At 38.3% G+C, this 25,484-nt stretch overlaps 1 protein-coding gene across 8 annotated transcripts in view; it reads right to left on the bottom strand.

Annotated features, from left to right (window-relative positions):
- Window positions 1-324: 324 nt before the first annotated feature.
- SLC4A7 (solute carrier family 4 member 7) overlaps window positions 325-25,484 on the bottom strand; it is a 175,996-nt gene continuing 150,836 nt past the window's right edge. For 6 of the 8 annotated variants that reach the window (XM_038388775.2, XM_038388776.2, XM_043509003.1 and 3 more), the window contains 11 exons: window positions 24,889-24,994; window positions 23,710-23,871; window positions 21,860-21,973; window positions 20,208-20,369; window positions 19,629-19,880; window positions 16,585-16,653; window positions 15,845-16,018; window positions 15,302-15,433; window positions 14,404-14,504; window positions 12,110-12,217; window positions 325-3,215 (listed from right to left, as the gene is read on the bottom strand). In XM_038388775.2, the coding sequence (XP_038244703.1) occupies window positions 3,134-3,215; window positions 12,110-12,217; window positions 14,404-14,504; window positions 15,302-15,433; window positions 15,845-16,018; window positions 16,585-16,653; window positions 19,629-19,880; window positions 20,208-20,369; window positions 21,860-21,973; window positions 23,710-23,871; window positions 24,889-24,994 (1,462 nt within the window). In that variant the 3' untranslated portion in view covers window positions 325-3,133. The remainder of the gene's footprint in view (window positions 3,216-12,109; window positions 12,218-14,403; window positions 14,505-15,301; window positions 15,434-15,844; window positions 16,019-16,584; window positions 16,654-19,628; window positions 19,881-20,207; window positions 20,370-21,859; window positions 21,974-23,709; window positions 23,872-24,888; window positions 24,995-25,484) is intronic. The other 2 variants (XM_043509008.1, XM_043509005.1) reach the window with 2 other exon arrangements.

Raw genomic sequence — 25,484 nt, 5'->3', positions numbered from 1 at the left:
AAAAAGGATCACAAGGAATTTCCTGAGGTGGCTCTGCAGCCAGATACACAGTAGCATTAAGCTCCATCCCCCGCAAACAAGGCATGTAAAAATGTGCAGGGCTGTTTATTTTATTCTACTATTAGAATGGAAAAATATTGGCTTAATTTTACATTTTACCCCAAGGTAAATCAGTGTACAGTAATTATCACTGCTCATTTATACCTATTAAGGGAACAATTTTATATATATATATATATATATATATATATATATATATATATAAAGTATAGGAAACGATGTCCTTCACTATTTTACTTTAACCGTATACATGATTTTTTTTTAAATGCAAAGAAGGAAACAACATTTATACAAAGTAAAAAAGCAGTAAATTACTTAAACATAAGTTATCACTGGGTTTTTATGCACAAAAAACCAGGTCTGATTCCGATGTCCAGTGGTTAAAAAGAAGTGAGAATATAACACATTATTAACCAAGAACATTGGAACAAAATGTAAACAACTTTGCAAGTTATGGTATTTCTGGCACTGATTATTTACTTACATTATTCAACAGAATCAAAGGAATACTGTGATTCTAAGAGGATTTCAAATTTTTACTTTAAATAGAAAAATACCCACTTCCTGTAAAGTAGCCAAAACTTAATAACTCTTTGGCAATGGAAACCAGATGCAAAATGTTCAGCGTCATGAGACCCTAAACTCTGGCATTAAAGGGTTAAAAATCTCAAGATCTGTGATGTCAGTTTTGGGTCTTTGGAAATTGTTGTGCAGCTGTGGACATGGAAGAATAAAATTCTAAAGGAAGACCAGTAAGTAAAAAAGCACTGTGGATAATGCTATGTATACTGGCAGAGGAGTTTTTATACTCCTTCTTGACTGTATCAGAAAGAAAATACTTAGCAGTCAATAGTTGACTTGCAGACATGGACTTCATTGTCTGTGAGGTTTGAGGAGTATTTGGGAGAGACAGCCATAATTCTAGTGTATTATTTCAACCAGAGGAAAAAAACATATTCCTTGAAGGTGCATATCTTCAGGCTAAGAAACAGACCATACAAACACCCAGGAATGAAGCAATACCTATACTGCGCCTGACTCAATATTAGTCAAATTGATAGTGCAGACCTTATTTGATTTTGCTCAGACTTCAGCCTTTATTGTGATGTCAGTTTCCATAGCATTACTCATACTGCTTCGTATTGTTGTTTGTGTCAAAAAACTTATTTTTTTCCCTGGAATTCAGCCTAACCGCAACAGCAGCACCATTTTACTATATCATGATCACAATTAAAGGGGATGGTAATCTATGCAAAGTTTAACTTTTTAATATAACTAACGCCACTAGCAATATTTCCACCATACCCAATTACTGTTTTTAGTTTTATTGCAAAATTATCCTCACCCCAAATTGACAGCACCCGACTCCATGTTGAGTGGTATTTTCAAAAACATTGCCTTGGCTTAACTCTGCTCCCTTTGAAGTTAATGAGAGTTTAAGCATAAAATCAAAGGTAAAACTCTCATTAACTTCAATAGGAGCAGCAGAATTAAGACAAAGGTGAGTGCTTTTGAAAATAGTGCTCTCTATTTTTAATATATGTAGTTTGTATTTAAAACTATTACGAGCCTAACAAATGCTATTAGCAGCTCAAAATTTAGATAAATCATTTGAGAAAATAAAGTAACACCAAAAAACACGAAAAATAAGGCAAACATCATCAACAGTGAAAACAGGTAAGTGATCAAGATTTTGATCTTTACATAAAATTTTAACATTTCCTCAAATACAAATGCTCAACTAAACATTGCAGGGATTGGAGATACCAGTACAATAACTTGGAACACAACAACTGCATTCTCAGTGAAATATCTAAATGTCCAAGGGCCCCAATAAATCAAATTTATTTTAGTATACAAATATTAACTTTTTCAGATTTATTTTACACAGCATTAAGATTCATACCAATTAAAATAAATAAAACTTTTTTAAAAATTAAGGTTAATATGCTACCAAATATGCCCTTTACAATGGCAAGGATCATAACTGTAAACACAAAACCCAAGGTAATTTGTAATCCATAAAATACTGGTCATACAGCTATTTCAGAATTCTAACCAACTGCTGATAAGTTAGTCAAATACTTTATAAATTAAAAAAAGAATTAAGCCTGATTCAAGAAAAAAAGACATTCTGATGAGGACAAGAGATGCTGGAAAGGCTCCAGTCTCCTGAGATGTGGCGTCTTCCATTAATCTCAACAGAAGTTATGCATGCACAGGGAGAGGAAAACATCTCTCTAAGAGTTCAAGACTATAATGTAATGAGCTCTAATAAATAGTTATCAACCAAATCAAATACATACTAAATTATTTCTGTTAGAGATCCATTTTACATTACTTAAACATTGAGGTTCAAGAACTATCAAACACTGATTTGAGATTAAAACTACATTTAAAGAGGACCCGTATTGCTATTGAGTAATATAAGAGGATTTGAAGAATAGATTTTTTTTTTTACAAGGGGATGGAACAGCATTATATATATTTTAAGGACTACATTACGTATCAGTTTATGGCTGAAAGGCCAATGCCATGAAATATGAATCACAGAATCCAGAAAGATCATAATCATGTAGTGGAGAAAAGTCAAATATGCAGTTTATGTAATGGCACATTAACATTTGTTCTGTGGAAACTGACAATCTGTGCTTTTCCTGCAAAAAATCTCAAATGTAATTGCCTGCACTGAAAACAAAATTCTGTAGCAGAAGAAGTTACAGCAGAGACGTATTACAACATACTAAGTAATGTGGACCAATAATTATCAGCAAAAGCTGATTTGACATTTATGCACATATTGATTACCAAAAAGAATATGCATTCATTTCAATCTTCCTATTTAAAAAATGAAAATAAAATTTCCAATAAAATAAATATTTGAGGAGTGATCACCACCTATCTTACTTGTATGCACATTTCATTATACACGTATAGTATCTACAGTGCTAATAACTGCAGTCAACGTGATACTTCTTGAAGAAACATGGAAACCACCATTCAATGGTATGATATTCTACAGTGATATATACATATACAAACACACACATACATAATTCCCCTTGATTTCGTTCTATAATGATGTTTCAGCATCCACATACTTCATTACAGGTGAATCTTCCATGCTTATTTTCACACTTTCTGATTTCTCAGGGCTGTTGAAAGCAAAGACAAAGGTTTATGGCCTCCAAAAAAAAACTGACAAAAAGATTAAGCCAAGCACTTCCAAACTTTAGCATGCAAGCATCCAAAGTTTGAGATTTTTATAGATGAATGCATTTAAAATAAAAATCTCATACACACAGTACTAGTTTGAAAAGGCAGCAAACAAACCTAAAAGTAAAATCTTGCATACCATTCTGCTCTTGCATTCCAACCCTGATCGTAAGATTCTTGTGAACTGTCCTTCTGACCTTAGTATCTACGAATCTATGTCCTATCAGAAAATGATGCATTTGGCCATTTAAATGTATCAACAGTAAAATGTGTACCAAACAATAGTATCTACATCATTTAATTATTTTCAGGGAAATTTAGTTTTGTTAATTATATGGAAGTGGGAAAAGTGTTTTGTTTTTTTGGAGGTGTGGGGGTTGAGGGAGAAACATTTGTCATAAATTCAATTTATATCACAGACATTTTGCGATGGATTAGTATATGTCTGAATTTATCTATACCACTCTGTAAACGCCATTTATTTTGTGAACACCATCTTGATTGTAAAACTGTACTGTGCCTAAACTTTTGCTTTTTAACCTCCATATTGGATTGGGATTCCAGGAGATGTCTGGAGAAATGCTTGTGCCTAGCGGAGGGTTAGCAAAGGAGAACAATCAGGAGTTGTTCACCTGAACTTTTATTCAAATAAAAGACCCCATGAACAATGAGCTGGCTGCCACCCAAAGTAATCCTTTCTCAGGTGGGTCATAACTAAGCAACAGTTTACCTGACAAAACTTCAAGCAGCTCAGAGCAGTCATTTAGCAAGGGGAACGGGAACTTTATAAAAGAAGGGTCTTTTTAACGGCCTTTTTATAATCAACAAGAACCAGAAGGCAAACTGTGCAGGAAGAAAAGGAAGGATCTTGGGTTCCCTAGAAGACACTGACCAAAGCCCAAAGGGCTCTCAGAGGGGTAAGGAAACTGAGGCAGGGGTTTGACTGCAAGTACTTTTATTTTTTCTTACATCAGTATCTCTTTTGTGCTTGGTCTGTGAATGAAATGTGACTGGTTTGGAAGCTACTTTGAAAAGTCTCTGTGTTACTTGCTTTCACTGTTACATTGTGCACGCGTAAAGGGTTAAACTGTATGGTCCTCAGCTTCAATGGAACTCAGAGTATACAAGCCTACTGAATAAACTTGGGAGGGCTGGCACTACTTTCTATGCCTATGCAGTTGGATTGTGAAGTCCCATTTCTAAGGAGGGGTGCTAGACAAAGGATCTGTACCCCAAGAGCATGCCCAGGGACAAAGGGACAGACAATGCCTAATCTCTAATCAGACCCAGCAAGCCTTGAGCATGTGGGATCTAGCAGTTGAGTCCAAACAGCATCCACCGGTGGCAGGGAAGGAGGATGCAATGGGCTCAGATGATTGTAACATTTATTTACTAAAAACATATTCTAAACTTTAGAATACCCAATGGGAAAATTATCCCTTTTCAATGGAAAGGAGAAATCTAGGATTTGATGAAATAGGAAAAGAGGGCATGATTACTACCTATACTGCTCCAAATATCAGGTAATTGGAAAGGAAGGGCTGATGAGCAATACAAGATACATTTCAGAGTAGCAGCCGTGTTAGTCTGTATTCGCAAAAAGAAAAGCAGTACTTGTGGCACCTTAGAGACTAACACATTTATTAGAGCATAAGCTTTCGTGAGCTACAGCTCACTTCATCGGATGCATTTGGTGGAAAAAACAGAGGAGAGATTTATATACACACACACAGAGAACATGAAACAATGGGTTTATCATACACACTGTAAGGAGAGTGATCACTTAAGATAAGCCATCACCCACAGCAGGGGGGGGGAAAGGAGGAAAACCTTCCATGGTGACAAGCAGGTAGGCTAATTCCAGCAGTTAACAAGAATATCAGAGGAACAGTGGGGGGTGGGGTGGGGGGGAGAAATACCATGGGGAAATAGTTTTACTTTGTGTAATGACTCATCCATTCCCAGTCTCTATTCAAGCCTAAGTTAATTGTATCCAGTTTGCAAATTAATTCCAATTCAGCAGTCTCTCGTTGGAGTCTGTTTTTGAAGCTTTTGAAGCGATGGTCACATAAACACCACCCTATATCGGAAACCTACTGACCGCTATTCCTACCTACATGCCTCTAGCTTTCATCCAGATCATACCACTCGATCCATTGTCTACAGCCAAGCGCTACGATATAACCGCATTTGCTCCAACCCCTCAGACAGAGACAAACACCTACAAGATCTCTATCATGCATTCCTACAACTACAATACCCACCTGCTGAAGTGAAGGAACAGATTGACAGAGCCAGAAGAGTACCCAGAAGTCACCTACTACAGGACAGGCCCAACAAAGAAAACAACAGAACGCCACTAGCCATCACCTTCAGCCCCCAACTAAAACCTCTCCAACGCATCATCAAGGATCTACAACCTATCCTGAAGGACGAGCCATCACTCTCTCAGATCTTGGGAGATAGACCAGTCCTTGCTTACAGACAGCCCCCCAATCTGAAGCAAATACTCACCAGCAACCACACACCACACAACAGAACCACTAACCCAGGAACCTATCCTTGCAACAAAGCCCGTTGCCAACTCTGTCCACATATCTATTCAGGGGATACCATCATAGGGCCTAATCACATCAGCCACACTATCAGAGGCTCGTTCACCTGCGCATCTACCAATGTGATATATGCCATCATGTGCCAGCAATGCCCCTCTGCCATGTACATTGGCCAAACTGGACAGTCTCTACGTAAAAGAATGAATGGACACAAATCAGACGTCAAGAATTATAACATTCAAAAACCAGTTGGAGAACACTTCAATCCTTCTGGTCACTCGATCACAGACCTAAGAGGCTATACTTCAACAAAAAAGCTTCAAAAACAGACTCCAACGAGAGACTGCTGAATTGGAATTAATTTGCAAACTGGATACAATTAACTTAGGCTTGAATAGAGACTGGGAATGGATGAGTCATTACAGAAAGTAAAACTATTTCCCCAATGATATTTCTCCCCCCCACCCCACCCCCCACTGTTCCTCTGATATTCTTGTTAACTGCTGGAATTAGCCTACCTGCTTGTCACCATGGAAGGTTTTCCTCCTTTCCCCCCCCCTGCTGTGGGTGATGGCTTATCTTAAGTGATCACTCTCCTTACAGTGTGTATGATAAACCCATTGTTTCATGTTCTCTGTGTGTGTGTATATAAATCTCTCCTCTGTTTTTTCCACCAAATGCATCCGATGAAGTGAGCTGTAGCTCACGAAAGCTTATGCTCTAATAAATTTGTTAGTCTCTAAGGTGCCACAAGTACTCCTTTTCTTTTTACAAGATACATTGTCAGCCTCCCTCAGTCTCATTCCTTTTGGGAGGAACAGTTGACCTTGGGCATGCAATATCAAAGACCTGAACTCTGATGTGCTGCCTTTTGACCAGTCCTTCCAAGCTTACTAAAACAGTTCTTAAATGTTACTGTGCGATTATTGTTGCCTAATTGCTATTAGTTAATTAGTTGCCTAATTACTATTGCAGCCTAATTGTAATAGATATTGGGTTTTTTAGCAATTAGAATAAACTTTTTGGAAATATTTTAACTAGGGTTGGAAAGGGATTGTACTTAGAGATACCTATATGCAGGAAAAGGGAGTTACTGCTGATTTCAAATTAATTCAGAAAAAGCAAGGAGAGTAAACTAAAATTAGCAACAGGCATTCTCAATTTTATGGGTAAGAATGTGGTCAGAGCATTCTCAGGATATCTAACTCTTCTGCTCCTTTATTACAGACATAGACTGGCAGGTGCAGAGATTTTTGGATTAAAAATATGAGATGTATGCTTGACAGTCATCTGAATCAGGAAACCAGGCATGTGCAGAGATGATTTTGGAAGGGAACACCTCATTTACTCTTCTGGATTTAACAGATTTGGCATGAGCACAGTGCAAAGTTGAAATGCTTTATAAGTCCTTAATGCACTTGCTGAAGTTTAGACTAGCCTCTTCTTATTCTACTAATTAATTAATTAACTAACTAACAGCTGCTCCTTTGAGCCTCTCCTTATTTGGATTGATATCTGACTCATTTATTGTTATGTATGATACACAGAATTGGTGTTTAATCTTAGCTTCGTATTTGATTTGTTGTGCTACATTTTAAAGGTTTTTTTTTTTAATTCTTTATACTTTTGCATGTAAGAAGATATTAAATCAAAAAAACTAATTTAATTTGATTTCCTTATTCAGTATCTTCAGGCATTAACTTTATGTGCATGTCTCCCACAAGAGCAACAGCCATTCTACCTGCTCACTAGTTGAATTACAATATGAAAAACTATAGATGGCTAACTGTGCCATTCTACAGTGACTGGATTTTCACACTAACACATACAGAACAGAGAGGATGCAGAGAGAGGGGTGATATGGTCAAAGTAATGAGCTAAGGAAAAGGATCTTTGCAGCAGCATTCTGAATGGATGAGAGACTGGGCAAGAATGCATTTGTCAAAGCCAAAGAAAAGGATGTTGCAGTAACATGTGCCATAAAAATTAATATATTTTCTTTTGAAATTTAAGTGCAACAACATCCAAAGGGATGCATGAAGAACTGTAACTATCAAAAGGAGAAACTCATAACATCAAGAACAGAACCATCAAACTCAAAGATAAACAAGTGCCTGAGTGACATGAGATCTTTGATGCAGAAGTATTTTTCCTTCTTTAAAGACACCATCTGCATAAGATATTTATTCTTGGACATCAAATGTTATCTCACAATAGAAAAACATTACAATAGACAGTACCAAAAAAAAAGGCCAATGACACTTTTATAATTATTGTATAAAGGAGCCATATAGCTTGGAGAATCAAAAAACAGAAACAAACTAATTTAAATGGAAGCTGACTGGAGAGTCAGAAATGAAAGGAAGAAATCACTCATCCAGAAAGTAGAGCTGTTTGTCAAGCAGTGCCAGAGTGACTATGGTAGGAGATCTCAAAATCTCTTCTCTGAGAACTTCTTGTCTGACCATGATCAAGGAACTGGCTGGAAGTTTATTGAGGCATTGACGGGAAACAACATATGACCAGTAAAGGGAGTGTCTCATATCTGCCACTACTCTAGAGGGCCAGAAAGCTTTGAATAGTAAGAGTTTGAAAGCTGAGGTAGTTCTGGATTGTGAGCATGAGTAAGACTACTCTGAGGATAGCATCTTTAAAGAAAAGAAGAATTGTCTAGACTCCAAAAGAAAAAAGACAGACCAGCTCCTCAAAAGATTTGAGAGAAGGGTAACTGGAAAAAATAAAAATCAAAGAGCTTTGGTGTAAATGTGGTGAACAGGCATTAACTCAATTAAGAGTGAGCCTCCTAATATCAGTTGTTTAAGTGAGCAGCAGACTGGCCTAGAGTGCACCACAGAGCTGAATGAAAGACTGTAGAATACATCCTATAAGAGCCTAATTAATCTGAAAATATCTATATGGACTGGTGGGGAAGAAAGATGGTTCCACAGCCGACCAACCAATCCAGTGATACCAACAAAGGGAAAAATAAATGAATCAAATGCTTGGATGTATAAAACTTTACATTCTGCATCTGTGACAGGGAGAGAAGGAAGACAGTTATAGGAGGGGAAGGCCATATAATATTTTATTATTTTTCTCTTGGAAGAAATTGGCAAGATTCTGTGGAGGGAGAGAAGAGGAGGGGAGGGGAGGGGAGAGTTTGAGGAGTGAGTCTAAGATGGTGAAAAGGCAACCAGAATTGTTGGTGTGGGGCTGAATTAAATTGGAGAATTAGAATTGTTTAGTTAGGAAGATAAGAAACCTGAAGGAGGAGAACATGAATGTGTAGTGGAAGAAGTCAGTCCCCTCATGGGATTTCTGCCAGAGATACTCTACAGCATGAGAAGTTTATCATCTGCTCTCCTCCTCTAATCCTTCCCCTTGCCCAGTGACCTCATCCCTTTCCTGATATCACTCACACTCACTCATCTCCTCCCTTACTCTTCTCCTTAACCTCTCACTCTTCTCTGGCTCTTTCCCCTCAATACAAGCATGATTCAGTCCTTCCTATCTTTAAAAACCCCATCTTGGACCCCAGCTTGCCTCTCCCACCACTTCCCCATCTCCCTTTCATCTCTAAACTCTGTTTGCAATTACTGTGTGGAGTTCCACTCCTCCAGTTCCATTATAGACCCTCTCCCAATCCAGCTTCCACCTCTTGCACTCCACTGAAACCATTCTGATCAAAGTCTCTAAAGACCTCCTTCTAGCCAAATGCCAGAACCAGTACTTCATCTTCATCCTCCTTGACCTCTCAGCCACCTTCAACAGTAGCCCATGCTCTTCTTGAAATCTTGTCCTCACCTGGCTTCTGTGGCTGTCCTCTCCTGGTTCTCCACCTACCTCTCTAATCACTCCTTCAGAGGATTTTCCTCATCCCCCATTTAGCTTCCTGTGGGAGTTTCACAGGGCTCTGTCCTTGGTCCCTTTTCTTCTCCCTCTACATCATATCTCTGGATAATCTCATCCACAAACACATATTCAACTACCATCTGTAGGCTTATGACTCAGATCTGTCTCCTTCTACCCAAACTAAAATTACAGCCTGTATGATGTCTCCTCGCGGACATCTAGCTGTCAGCTCAAACTCCCCATGGCTAAAACAGAGCTCAATCTTCTCCCCCCAACCCTTCCCATTAGATCCCTCTCAACCACTGTGGACATCATCATCATACTACCAGTCACTGAGGCCAGTAACTTTGGCATCATCTTCAACTGACCCCCATCTAGGTCTTCACATCCAGACTACATCTAAATCTTGCAGATTCTTTTGCATGACTTCTTGAAGATGTGACATTTCCTATCCATGCACACATCTAAACTCTCATCATCTCAGTTACTACAACATCATTGTCTCCAGCCTTGAAAAATGCAATCTTAACCCACTCGTACCATTTAAAACACTGTTGGCCCATCACTTTGACCATGTCACCCTTCTCTTTGCAACTCTCCATTGGCTCCCCTGCTTCTCTACTACATCAAACATAAGCTACTTGTCTTCCATTTTAAAGCCCTTCATGGTCAACATGTCATCTCATTCAGTATTGACAGGCAGATATCAGCCAAAGACAACCTCTATCATCCACTTGTTAAATTTTCAAACAAGCACCTGTGTTCTTTTTCCCCAGATAGCCCCTCACATCTGGGAGGAGCTCCCTACAAACACCTGCAAAGCTACCTCATTACCCTCCTTCAAATCTCTCCTTCAAACTCTCCTTTGAAGCCATGCCTACAATAAACTTGACAATAGTCAGGCTGCTGGTATACTGAGCCTACTGCCTGTCACACTGACCAATATTGGTCTCATTGTTTCCTTATACTCCCTCTTCTATCTGTCAGTCTCCATGTTTTGTCTCTTGTCTTATACTTAGATTGCATCTTTTTATTCTGTGTTTGTATAGCGCCTAGCACAATGAAGTCCTAGCTGATATGATAATGGTGGTGGTAAACAACAACAAAATATATTTTAGCTGTTTGCCTAGGAACTGCAGATAAGACCGGAGGGGGAAAAGAGGGGGAGAGTTTGTGTGTAATTAATCTCCTCTCCCTCGAGAGATGGTCAACTATTAATTCTCAGGAGTCATCCTTTTACAGAGCATGAAACTTGAAGAGTTACTCCCTAGAGAGGGTTAACTCCCTTACAGAGTTGCTGACAAGGGCAGAGGCAGGACAACACAAAATTTTAAAATGCCTCCCACTAGCAATCTAAATGGAGTGTGCTGTGTTAGCTCCCATTTTTCCTATAAGCTGTCGCTGGGTTATCATCTCCTTTTGGCCTGACTGAGATTCAGCCAACCAAGGAAGAACCTGCAATAGAATACTGGGAGGAATCACTCAGAATGTAGTTTGTATTAGGCGATTGCTCCTAGGGATGAAAACTAACTCCATATGACAAAGAGGCTGTTGGCCATTATGGACCATGCAAGTCCAGAGTCACAGAGAATTCATGGCTACATAGAGCCCTAACATTCCAGTATACCATTTCAATGGTTTCATTTCCATTGAAATAAAATTTTTTTTCCACTGAAACTTTAAAATTAGACACAAGTTTTGGTTATTGAAGACAGGGAGGGATTAAAAAATCAGAAAGCAAAAAACAGGACACGGTCCTAGGGCAGCACAAAGCAGTCAGAAAGCCAGTGTATTCATCCTCCTGAGGATCTCTCCACCCCATCCATCTCCACAATGGGCAAATCCATGGAGAGTATACAGATGATGCAACACCTCACCCATCAATTCCTAATTCTATCCTTTCTGAGTGCAGGAGATAGGGCCAGCGAAAAGGGACATCTATGAAGATGGGATGCCTCCCACCTTTACGCAGAAGCTGTTTTGCTGGGGATGGGACACTAGCTTTAGGGTCTGATTTTCAGATGTACTAAGCACCTGCAGCTTCCACGCCCTTCTGATACTCAGATCCTTTATGAACACATGCCAATAAAACTTTTCATAATCTAAATCCCTTTCAGATTAGCATACATATCTCAAGCAAACTGGAAATGTCTTCTAATTATGAGACAATTCTTTTTACATTTTAATTAAAAGGGTTCATAGCAGGTATGACACTAGTTACTGTATAGCCTCTTGGTAAAGATCACAAAAAAAACGGTTTTCAGAATCTTAAATTTCTCTTGAAAGTAAGATGTCAATATATATTCTGCCATATATTTTCAAGTATAGAAAACACAGTCTTAAAACAAACTATTTTCATAGCCAGCTGCTGCTAAACACAAACAAAACTCCAGTTAGAAAATGTGTAAGTGGGTAATTATAGCTACCTCAGGTTAGCTCTGGTTACTTTGGCATTCTCAGTATTCATGGCAAGAGCCTTCCATTGTGCAGTTTTGGCCATTTCATCTGATATGTTTACAACTGAGGGATCAGTGCTGAAGAACAAACATACTTTTTGGTTAGTACTCAATATCTTGCAAAAGCATTAACTTTGTCACCCATACCGTTCACATCAGTAGTGCCTTCTGTTATCACTTACGTAGTCACAAGTGACATTTTAAGTAAAAATCATCCTAATGCAGTTAAACAGAAATTTAGAACACCAAATCCTGGGTGGTCTCCCTTGTCGTAGCAGCTTAGGACTGTATGTATGTATGTAACATAATAACTTTTGAACCCAGCATCCCATCAATTCCAAAAATTCAGGGAACGTTCTAGGCATCAATTGCCAGAACCCCACTGATTTGGGGGAAGAATCAGAAAATCAAAAGGGGGAACATGGGACACACAGAGCCCCTGGCATCTGATTAACACACCCATAGCTTCATGCACCTCTGCAATTATCTATAGATCAAACAACTTCACCATCTTTAATGCTCTTCCAGCATAACAATCCCATATCTCATCTCCTCCCAGCCTCACAGTGGAGTTTGACATGATGACACTCTCACAGACTTATCTCCCAGACTAATGTTGGGGGGGAAAGAGGGAGATATGGGGCACGACAGTGAGCACACAGCCCCTGGCTTGGGGAAGAATGAGGGACCATGGTATGGGTAGGGAAGCACATAGCCCCTAGCATGGGGGAAGGAGAGGCAGATAGGGCCCCTGGCATTGGGAAAAGGGGTGCAGAACCCCTGGCATGGAGGGGGGACCCTCGTGAGAGAGGAAGGGGGCTATGGAGAGCACACAGAACACCTGACATGGAAGACTGGGAGGAGTTGCAGGGAGTCCTTGCAACAGAGGGGATGGCAGTGTGGCACACAGAGAGGTTGTGGGGTGGAATGCAAAGAACCCCTGCTGTATACAATGAGTTTGGCCTACAGAAGCTCTGAAGTTTGTGCCCCCCTCCCACTGTAATATGAATTAGATACTTCATTTTCTCAAATATCTTTTCCTTTAATCTGTCAAAAATCCATTATGGGTTGTTTAGGAATTACAAAAAGAAGTCGTACTTTTTGTTTTTTTAATAAAGGCTGACATCTTTCAGAGATCAGAATTGTTCTGACCCGTACCCAGGAAATAATCAGGGAAGAAAGCATAAAGGCACTATTATTCTGAATTTGATAAAAGAACTGAGGTTGAAGTGATCTATATCATGAAGTATGAAGACCTAAAGTGCCAACTTTTTCTGCTGATGCAGCATTTGAAATCAGGTGATATTTGCTAGATTGCCAATAATCTAGATGTTGCTCAAATTTACTTTTTACGTGCCCCAAACAAGTATTTATACAGATAGCACACAGTGCCTCAGTCAAGTCATTTTTGCCACTCTTCTCCCCATTCAATCCCTCCCACAAATGCAGTCCCTTTACAGGAATGATTAGACACACTGCCTGATTCTCCACTAGCATGCACCTTATGGATCTATTCATACCTATGCAAAGTAGGCTTGAAACTATCTTATCAGGACAGTAGTATTTCAAACCCATTTTCTTCAGCTATGGCTCCACAACATGTAAGACAGTGGAGAATAAGGCTCATTCTCAACAAGAGAAAAGCTGAGATAATTTATCCAAATAGTAAGCATGTTATTTTTAATTGCTCTGGTTCCAGTTTAATAATCTGAAAACTATTTTATATGTGCACCCTTGTAGTTAAAAAGGTGTAAAAATTATGATCTGCAAAAGACAGTTTTAGACCTCAACTTTATAAATCAAAGCAGCTGGTAAACATATGGCTCAATGAATGCCATTAGTTAACTATACTTAAACGAAACCTAACATTTCATATCATTAGCCATGCATAGTAACACACAAATATTCTATAGACAAGGACTGACCAAAACAGCTTCTTCACCCTGTGAACAGCTGGTCGAAACTGAGTCATCTGATCTGTTCAAGATGGTTATGTAAATGAATTATTAAAATGTAATTATTTAAAAAAAAAAAAAAAGGACACACAAGCCCCTATATCATAAAAGGCAAGATTTGCTTCAATTCTTTCCCATTCCCCAAGCCCTCCCCAGCTACCTATCTGAGTCACAAGCTTAAATGTAAATTTGTTCACTCAAATATGTCAATTATGTTTATTTAATTAAAGCAAAAAATATAAATACTGCATGTAATACAAAGTTATTTAAAAAACCCAAATTTCAAAAAAGCAGTAAGCTGTATCATACCTGTATTTTAGGGCCTTTACAGGAATCTGTAAGAGATTTCCTCCTTCATAGGGAAGACGTACAGTTTCACTGTCCACTGTCTGAAGCATTCGCTCTGCTTCCTGCAGGTCACATGCATGACATAAAATTACTCAAGAAGCAGAAAGAGCAATTAGCCCAAGCCAAGGAGATTGAGTATTACTCATTTTGATCAATTCAGTAGGAAAAATTACCCATTTACCTTTGAATATTGTGGTGGCAGGGGGAACTTCCCCGAGATATTTTTCTCTCCCTCCCCTCAGCTAAGTAACATTTAAGGTAAATAAGAACCTCTAATGATATATTTAAAAGACTTGTTAGGGAACTGGCAATGAGAGGGTTAGTTTATCTGAAATTTTAATGGGGAAAATTATACAGGCAAAATTATTGGTAAATAAGTATCTATTATTCAGTTTTAACTACAGCCCTGTCACATACAGTGGATGAAATCCTAACCCTAATGAAGTCAGTGGAGTTCTGTCATTAACTTCACTGGGGACAGGGTATCACCTTATATCTTTAGAGATTGGTGAAAATCCCAACACAACCAGTATGTCATGGTAGACATTGCTTCTGATGCTAAATTTGAAAAATCCACTGAATCACAATTAGGTATCAAATTCCATACCATTAATATTTTTATAACTGTCCTATTCTTTCCTTGAATCCTAACAGAGATTCTGGCAGTAACTCCTGAGACAGAGAATTCCAAATGTTGATTTCCTTAGATATAAAAACCTATGTTTATTTAATGTAAACTACTTTTTTTTTAAAAAAAAAAATTTCATGCTAATTACATTGCCTTCTAAATACTACGGTGTTTTCTGTAGCAGTTTCCTCTAGCAATTTTCAGCTCACTTTTGGCTTTTTGTACACTTACCTCTTTTGCCTTTTTCTTTTTATCATCTTCTTTCTTCTTCTTACTTTCTGGCATAAGGTCATCCAGCCAACTAAGCTCTCGTTTGGTGAAACATAAATCCATGAGCTTACGAATGAACACTAATGCTAGCACCTTTCAGGAAAGAAGAATCCTTTAGAATATATTTATATGAATGTCAGAAAAATAAAAATACGTATACGCTAATATGTTATCAGCTTCTTAAACCAAGGACAGAATATTTTTTCAACTCATACAAAGGTTATCACCTCATAACTTCAAAAAAATAGATCTGACTCACTACTAAAAGAACAGATGACCATTGAGATAACTACCACAAAACAAATTTTTACCAAGTCTACAGCTTTTCAATTAAATCTGATGTTTATTTTAAAGAAAAAAAAAGAAATCATAACTGGCTTCCAAAAAGGAGGATTTTTACTACCACCTTTTTTTAGTCAGCAAATAAACCCTGAAGAGATATATTAATCCACAGACCCTTTTGGAAAATGAATAGATTCCCAAAGATGCTAGGAAAGAACTTACCATCATAGGGAAAACAACAGCAGCTGCAGAGGCTTTAATCACCCACAAAAGAACTAGACAGGTGAGCTGAACAACTGTGAAGACGTGGACCTTCCAGAGTGGCACATAACGGAGGTAGATCAAATCAGGTTGATGTTTGGCAGGCATTCCAAACAATTTTATACGGTCAAAAAACTGTATATTGAGAAGAAAGTCATCCTCAGTTAATGATTTTATTCATGTAGAAGTGGACAGGATAATTAAAGACACTGGAAATATTAAAAATAAGATTCCTTCATTTTACAGCCTATACATGAAATGCATTAATGTAGTATATATTTGATTTAAGTCACTACTTGTTTAGTATTTTAGAAAATGGGTGTCAATATTTAAGGATTTCATATTGTTCAACAAGTGCCCAGTGAAAGAACACATGCCAGAATTTAAGTGTCCCAGAAATAAAAGCAATTATCCAGACATAATGCTCAGCACACGTTTCTACATCCTAATCTGACAATACATTGTACCTTTACTTACACTTCAATAAAATGACATTTTAAAGTTTCCTTTTCATTTGATGCAAAGCAACTGATTTCAGATCATATTTGCAATTTTACCCTGAGCACCTGGTATGTTTCTATTCATAGAAAGGATATTCCAGGCAAAGACAATTTAAATTTAGTGGGTTTTTTAGTAGCCTTATCAAGTATAACATGTTTTCTAAAAAAGCAATCAGCTTGTTTAATGAAAATGGAACTTGCCTGGATGCCCCTTAGTGAAGATACTCCCATGTAAAGAAAGACACCATACAAAACTGGCATTGGAATAAACTAAGGGGGAAAAACAAAGTTAAAAGTTTGCATTTATAGAATAACGTAGTAAAATATGGCAGGCCAGGTTAATGGAAGGTGCTTAAAGGAAAGGATCTAATTTTTTTTTTTTTCCCAGTGCTAGGTTGACATATGTAGATTCTGAAGTCCTTTATTTAACCAGACAATAAATACAGAACATGGCAGCAACAAGGAAGAGGGCAGGTTTGCCACTGTGCTTCAACCATGTTCTAAAGGGACTGCCTCTAGGATTAAGAAAAGTCTGCATGTCCAATCAATCTTTGGCCTGTCTGACACTGCAACCTGAGTTCCAGTTAGTACCAAATAAGTTGGTGTATGTAATACAGACATCCATCTGCTAAGAAATGGACTGAGATCACCAGTTTATTTCACATAATATGCTATCATATGATATTTGCTTTTCGGTCACTAATCCAGCTAACACAAGTGAAATTAAAGGTCTTTAAAATCTCCTGAACTATCCATTTCCTCAAATTATGCAACGCCAAATTTTGCTCTGATAAAGGATTGCTTTAAAGCTTACAAAAGTCAATGGGAATCTTTCTATTGATTTAATGGGCCTCGGATCAGGCCTTTATATCCCATATATTCTAAAGAAGAGCATTTTATAGGATATAGGACAAGGTTGACTTTCCCTTCCAGTTGACTATACTGAAAAGTTCTTAATGCTTTGAAGACAACCAGGATATACATGTGCATCTTACAACTAATCTTGAACACAGGCCTTTACTGAAACTTGACAGAGAGACAGAATCATGAATCGTGCTCAAGCCATGTTCAGTATATATGATGGGATGGCTCACAGTGAGGACATTTCCTATTAAATAGGCATACTAAGAAATTTTATTGGGGTTGAACTACAACTACATTTAATCAGGTATGAAGAAATAAATACGTGCTTTTCATCAATATATTGAACAACAGCACAATAGCTTACAGCCAAGCATAACGGGGTGAGGGGGTAGTTGGAAGTAAAAGGGAAAGACAACAGCTATTTAAATTAAAAAGAAAATTAGATGGAGTATTGCACAAGGAGTAGACATTCATTATTAGTTTCCAGCTGCCTTTGGCTCCATAAAAACTGAACTGAGTTTCATAAAAATCAGGCATTAAACGTTTAGGATTTGTGAAATGTGAAAGAAACATTATAGGTCAGATACCAATCTTCTGCATCTTTACTTCTCTACAATACTCTGTTAAGAGTATTACAGGATCAGTTTTTGAATGTTTCCATTGATAGTGCCTTAGTGACCTCTTGGTGGCTTTTCCATTGTTAGATTGCTTAGTTTGGATATTTTCCTATAATCTAATCAAAACTTGTTCTTTAAGAACATTATTTATTGTAACACCCATGTCAACCTCTAATACTTTAAAGCCATATGAATAGGGTTGGTCAGAAAACAAGAATTCTGTTTCATGAAAAATGTTGAGGTTTTGACATGTTCAAAAAAATCTGTGGAAAAAAAAAAACAGACTCCCTCACACACACCAGTAGTTAGGGAACTCACCTGGGATGTGGGAGACTCAGGTTCAAGTCCCTTCTCTGCCTGATTCAGGGTCTCCCATATTCCAAGCAAGTTTCCTATACACAGGCTATTACCTAGTCTGTGGGGAGGTCTCTTTCTCGCTCGCATTTTCATCAAAACTGATAGATTTCAGGGAAAAGTTTTGGTTTCATTGAAAAATTCCTGGCCATCTCTATCACTGTAAGCAGTGAAAGAATAATTTAGAGACAATGCAGATGTGAACTGAGACCCTAATATAACCTGCAGAACCTTTATTATGCATGGCGATGCATAGTAGAGAAAGGATTGAGGTTGATACTCCAATACCAAAGTGAGTTTGCAAGATTGCTAAATAGACAAAACACAATATTGTGTGAATAGTGAGAACACAGTATATGAAATACCACAATGCCATTTTTATAGAATCATTTCCCTGAGAAGTATACTTTTAATCTTTCTCCTATTCTATATTATTGCCACTCAAGCAGGTGTACAGAGCTATCGTATCTTTCCTCTTCCTTCACTCCCTTAGCTCAGGGGTGGGCAAACATTTGGGCTTGAGGTCCACATCGGGGTTGCGAAACAGTACAGAGGACTGGGTAGGGAAGGCTGTGCCTCTGCAAACAGCCTGGCCCCTGCCCCCATCCACCCCCCTGACTGCCCCCCTCAGAACCCCTGACCCATCCAACCCCCCCTCCCACTTCCCGCCCCCTGACAGGCCCCCCCGGAACCTCCGACCCATCCAACCCTTGTCCCCTGACCGCTCCCTCCTGGGACCCCTGTCCCTAACTGTCCCCCCAGCACCCCACCCTCTATCCAACCCCCGCTGCACCTTCCCCCCCGACTCCTGACCGCCCCTCCCATCTAACCGCCCCCTGTCTGACCCCCAGGACCTCCTGATCCTTATCCAACACCGCTGCCCCCTTACCATGCCAGCGGCAGGACAAGCTTATTGGAAAGCCTGGGAGGTGGGCGGGTGCAAGCTGCGCTGCCCACACAGTGGCATAACTGCAGGGCAGGGGGACAGCAGGGGAGGGGCCGGGGGCTAGCCTCCTTGGCTGGGAGTTCAGGGGCCGGGCAAGACTGTCCCACTGGCCCAGTGTGGCCCATGGGCTGTAGTTTGCCCACCTCTGCCTTAGCTGCATTAGGGGTACAGACCTGCCACAAGTTAACCCTTAGCTTGGAAAACTGAAAAATAACTAGTCAGAAAAGAGCCTTAAGTAATCAAGCATTTGAGATAAGGAACAAGTTTTTATCATAACCCCTATCTTCTCAGATGTCTTTTACTCTCATCTATGCCATCGTTTCATTTTAGAGTTGTCATTTTAGAGTTAATAGAAAGTGGATTTCTTTTAATTCATATATTAAATGTGCTTATATTATCCAATAGTAAATAATGATATTAAAATATAAAACATGCTATGTTTTAGAACAACCATTATCTCTTACCTTCAAAACAGAGGTCATGAACACAGAAAGGCCCATCAGAACAAATATCATTAACCCTGTCACGCGCTGCTCCCGGATTCCCAAGAACTTAGGTTGCTCTCCTGGGGCAGAGCATTCAGATTCTACTTTTAGGCTATTGACGTGACTTATAGACAGGACAGTTGCAGCCACAAACCAAGGCAAGCCCATTATTGAACATATCCCCAGCATAACACCAACCATGAGCAGATCAAGATGATAGCCACAGCCTTTCTGTAAAGTCAAGTAAAGAAATGAGTTACCTGCAAAAATGAAGATTTGCAGCACATAAAAGATTTATACACTAAATGACTAAAAAAGAATTCTCTAGATAGATTTCTAGAATGCCCACCACACTAGTAGCCATGTGTTTTGTTACTAGATATGAACAGATCATTTAAGTAGCTGCAATTTAGTTTTATGTTTCAAAGACCTATACTATTTACGGTTATGTAGCCTATTTAGCGAACACTGAACAAGTTTCTTTTGCAATAAGTTGTCTTACATGCTTACAAATGAGTTCAGAATATATTCGAAAAATGAAGAAAAGCTAACTATTACCTTCAATTTATGCTCCTTTCTGTTTATGATTACTGCTGTGATTTGCTGGTCCATGAAAATGAGAATGGTACAGAGTAATGCAGGAAAAGCAGCTACCAGTAGTGTCCACCAAGGATTACCTCCAAGAGGATCTATGAGCCATCCCCTGTCTTTCTGAGTGGGCTGGAAAACAAATTTGAGTAATAGGAATGAAAGTCGATAACTGTAAATGCCTGCTATAATAAATAGGTCAAACTCAGTTTAGATTAAATACTTTTTTTTAAAATGCCTTTTAAAAGAATCATATTCAAGTTTTTAAATTAATGAAAATGTCTTGGAATGAAGTTAGGTTATGTTATGTTTGTTCTCATGCTGTCACTTGGACAGCATAGAGGTCACCAACAGTATGTGCCTCCATCACGTTCTGTCCTGAGCCTGGGTGTTACAGGATAGGATGCATGTAAGGGACAGGCGTCTGTTGATGCTGACCAGCCATGTTTTAGGTCTTCTGGGGGCCTTTTTGATCCTACTTTATTGATGGAAAGTCTAAGATTTTTCCCATAAAGAAGCTGGTATGCTTCGGAGCAGATGACCATTCCATTTTAGAGTGTTGGGCGACAGTTTGAGGTAGTGGGACATGTTTAGTTAGAAAAATGGATCTCTTCATTCGACTTGAATTTGTCCATTTGATAGTTTCAATTTTTTGTACATCTTCATCTGAATGATATCCAACTTCTTTTCAATCTTGACACTGAGAGGCCATGTTTCAATCCCACAGGTCAAAATACTGGCCACCAAAGCATTATAAATCCTCAGTTTGTCTCTCTATTTATCAGCATATTGAGTTTATGAAGAACATTCTTGATCAGGTGCCTCTTTACTGACTATGCTTTTGCAGTTTGGGCGTCAAGTTGTTTCTTGATGCTTCCAATGTTATCAACAACAGAGCAGACCTAGGTGAAATCATCATCAATCTCAATTTGGGTCATCACCCACTAAGAAGCTAAAGCCTGCAGGATGATCAAAACTGCCAATTGTAAGAAGTCTGGTTTTACCCCAATTAATTTTCAGGCCAACTTTTGCTGCTGAGCTTTCATGGATTTAGGTGCCACAAGTAGCTCATCCATTGATTAGATAACTAGTGCTACGTCCTCAGCAAAACTGGTGTAGGTGAAGATCTTACCAAGGGCTTATACCTAAAACGCATTTAGTTAGTGGACTGAAGGAGTGGTGCAATTAGCTGCTTGGTGTGCATTATTATAACATTAAGTCATATGAGGGTGTGGTTTATGTGAAAAAAATTTAGCAAGACAAAACAAACATAATCCTTTCCATTTTCCTTGACTTCTACACATCTCTCCTGAACAAGGGTTCATGCTACTCGGTGAGATAGAACACCACACAGTAGCAAGGATCTCCAGGAACTTCCTTTATCAGATGAAAATTAGACCCAGAACAGAAAATGCAGAGAAATTAAAAATACACATCAATCCAGAAAAAAAATAGCATGGAAAAAACACGCTTATTACAGTGCATTTCTTTGCAAACACAAAAAAAGTCAATTTCTTTTTCCATATTTAACAGCAATTTTTTTCATTTTTCCTCTGTTCAACTATCCATGAAATTGCAGATCATTTAAACCTTTTTAAATGGACAAGGTTTTTGTTTCTTACTTCAAATTTCTCAGGAACATGTAGTTTAGCAGAAGGAACTCCAACAAGCCAGTCAATCAGAACCATGATCACTATGGTCAGAAATACAGCAAAGTCACTGATTGTAGAGCGCACCTAGAAGGAAAAAAAGATATCTTAAAATACAATCTATTTTCACTGCTATATTTAATGCCTGTGAAAATGGATAATTTTTGCAACTTTAAATTAGCTCAATTTTTTAAATGATAGAACAGATCAGATTTAGCCCACAATTCCTGGCACTCCATCTATCTTCTCTCATACTTTATCTGTAAAATAAAGTGACCTGTGACCATAACCCTATTGTCTTATTGCCCACCCTATTAATGGAGGATAAAATATCTTAAATCCTCACCTCGAAGAAGTGATCTGTTGGAGGAAACAAATTCCTTTAAAGGCTTTTGGAAGTGATTGGGTTCCATTAGCCTTAAAAGAAGGACCAGACCATTAAAACAGGTTCCTCAGCCCAACTTGATGCATGTGCCTCCACCTCAAAATATAAAATACAATGGACATCCCATAGCAAGAGTCATAGAATCATAGACTTTAAGGTCAGAAGGGACCATTATGATCGTCTAGTATGACCTCATGCACAACACAGGCCACAGAATCTCACCCACCAACTCCTGTAACAAACCCCTAACTTACATCTGAGCTACTGAAGTCCTCAAATTGTGGTTTAAAGACTTCAGGGTGCAGAGAATCCTCCAGCAAGTGACCCAGGCCCCACGCTGCAGAGTCTAATTTCTATGCTCAACTTCTAATCCCCCATCCTAAACACTACATACCTAGTATAGCTGCATTCCATATATGATAAGGTATTATTTCATTATGAAACAATAGCCATGATTCTTTTCTGCAAGATGCCTGCACAAATAGTGATGATTTTTTCAACTTGCAAAACATTGTAGAGGCTACCCCACAGGATGCCTCCCCATATAATAGAGCTGTAGCACCAGCCAGCTAACAGTGCTATTGCCTAATCTCACGGATCTCCTCTCACTTGGGAGTTGGCTGGCTGGCTGCTCATCTCTTCCTTTCTTACATCTTGTTTCTACATTGTCACTCTTATTTCCAAGAGCACACTTTAGAATTTATAGTTTTACTGAGATCTGCATGTTTATACTTCAGCTAATTTGGGTTATGCTGTAGGACAGTTTCAAGGTGTGGAAGATGGACTGGTAAAAGTTAATGTGCATATGTGGGTATGGGTTTAAATTTCACAAGCATCTTCCCCACTTTCTTTTGGCTAAAAGGAATTACCTTCTGGCACTTGATCCAAGCAGCAAGGATTAGATCAGCCCCCTAACAGTGTTGAGTGAAGGGATGTTGCTCCCAACACTCTTGTGTTTGGGGATATACTTTTTCCCCCAGATTAGGTATCAAGTCATCATCCTGTGCCAATGGATGTGACAAACTGTGTGGATGTCTAATCACTTTGTGAGATCTGACTATATCCCAATGTGGATTTGGGGCCTGCTTAGATCTGTGAATGTTTAGGTTACTCATTGTTGTGAATACAGTAAAGAATTTAAGAAAATGACAGTTCAGTTATCATAATTTCAAGAACTTTTAACCATTTCCAGTACCCTCTGTCTCAGTGTCTATATTTTTAGTTTTAACTCCTAAATTTACAGCATTATCAGCCAATTATCAATCACTTATTTCTGTTCTCACCGGGAGAATGATAGCAGCAAACTAATATTCTCAATACAAAGTTCTGAACCTTTGGAAACACAGTAAGTAAAAGTAAAACTGGAGTGAATTACATCATTGTATGCAAGAAGGAAAGACTTTCATTTCAAAGCAAAATGGCAGTGAACAATAATTACCTTAGTAGGGAAATAACGTTTGGTCTTAAACTGCTTGAGAAAAGAGGAGAGGAAAAATGTTGTAAAGAATAATATCACAGACCAAAACAGAACATCTGGAATATATGGGCCATGATGACCACAAGCTGATCCAAGAAACACACCATGAAACTTTTTGCATTCCTACAAACAAAAACAACAAAAAACAAGTTACACTCTTTAAAATAAAGGTCATTCAAAGGAGCATTATAACTTGCGGCCTCCCCCTTAAATTCACCAAAACAAATAATTTGCACTGAAAAAGGCAATCAGTTTTTATTTTTTAAAGCACAAAGCCTATACTGGAGCTTTTTACATAGACTAATTACCCCAAGACTTAAGGGAGGTAGGGACCACGCACCAAATGCTCTCAGCATATGCTCCTAAAGTTGGAGAAGTTTGGAAGCAAATATTAAATTGTTAATTTTGTTTCTATCCTAGACCAAAGGTGTCTAGGGAGGATCAAGGGAGAAATTTCAGAGTTCGTTGCTTCTGTAGTAGAAAACCAGACAAACATTCTGATACTACCTTTTAGGACTGTGGATAATTCCTAAAAAAATTTTTTTTAACTTCTATTTATTTTTGGTCCTAGCATTGAGTATTACAATTGAAGACTTATCTTTACATCTCCCTCACTCCCGAACCAAAAAATGATCCTCAAATGTACTTTATACAATTTTCAGACTCTAAATTAGCAAAGCACTTAAGTACATGCTTAACTTTACACATGTACTTAAGTCAATTGAAGTCAATGAATCTTAAGCACATACACAACTCTGCTGAATTGAGACCTCATATCTTATTAAAAATGAATGTTTCTAAGATACTATATTAATACAGCAAAACAATTACCAATTAATATCAAAATAATCTCACCAAGCCTCTGAAAGAACTTGGCACTGCCTGCCAAATTCAGAAGTATGCATGGATAAATGTTTAAGATTTAGATCAAGCCCTTACTGTGAAATTGAAAATTACTGGCATGGATCATAACACAAAAAAGAAGGCATCCACCTACTCAAAAGGGAGAAAATACTCTTTCTTCTTTTCAATTCTCCCCTAGTGTTCTACAGAATTCTAAAGAAGCTGAACCAGATTCAACTGGGGGATGAAACAAGATGAAAAATAAGTAACCGTGTTTTAATTTTTTGAGTTACTCACAGAAACTGTGAGGTTAGTCCATGTTACAGTATCCACGGATGTATTGGTCTTCAGCCACATCTGTAAAGTTTCATTGCTAGGGTTCTGAGGCTCAGAACACACACATCTGAAAAGTAAAATTAAGCATCAGTAAAGAGCTTTTCATTCTTGTTTCAGTTTGCTTTTGAACTTTTAAACTCAACACAATGTTGCAATTTTAAGCTATTTACATTTGCAAAAAGTTAAAGTGGCTACAATAACTTCTATCCCAAACTAGTACATAAAGATGACAGAGTACAAGACTCCTCATTATGTGAAGTGAAATACATGAGATAAGAAAGTGGCTTTATTAAAAAGAACTATTAGAAATATTTTCTGAAGAGTTCCAGGAAAAAGTGTTCCATATATTTTCCTCTCAAATTCTAACATTAAATTCCTTCAAAACTGCATAAAGCAAAGGAGTCTCTCCAGAAACAGGTAGCAGGTACCCATCAAAAATTTCCTTATAAAAAGGTACAAACTTGAGGGGGGGGGGGGAATCACATTTATTTCTAGAACTTGGTGCCTACTATAATGAATATAACTGAACATTTGACAAAAAAACTGTTTTTCCTATC

The sequence above is a fragment of the Dermochelys coriacea genome, chromosome 2, assembly GCF_009764565.3.
Source record: "Dermochelys coriacea isolate rDerCor1 chromosome 2, rDerCor1.pri.v4, whole genome shotgun sequence".
In the NCBI taxonomy this organism is placed as follows: domain Eukaryota; kingdom Metazoa; phylum Chordata; order Testudines; family Dermochelyidae; genus Dermochelys; species Dermochelys coriacea.
Note: the sequence above shows the minus strand (reverse complement) of the source record. Positions and strands in the feature narration are given on the sequence as shown.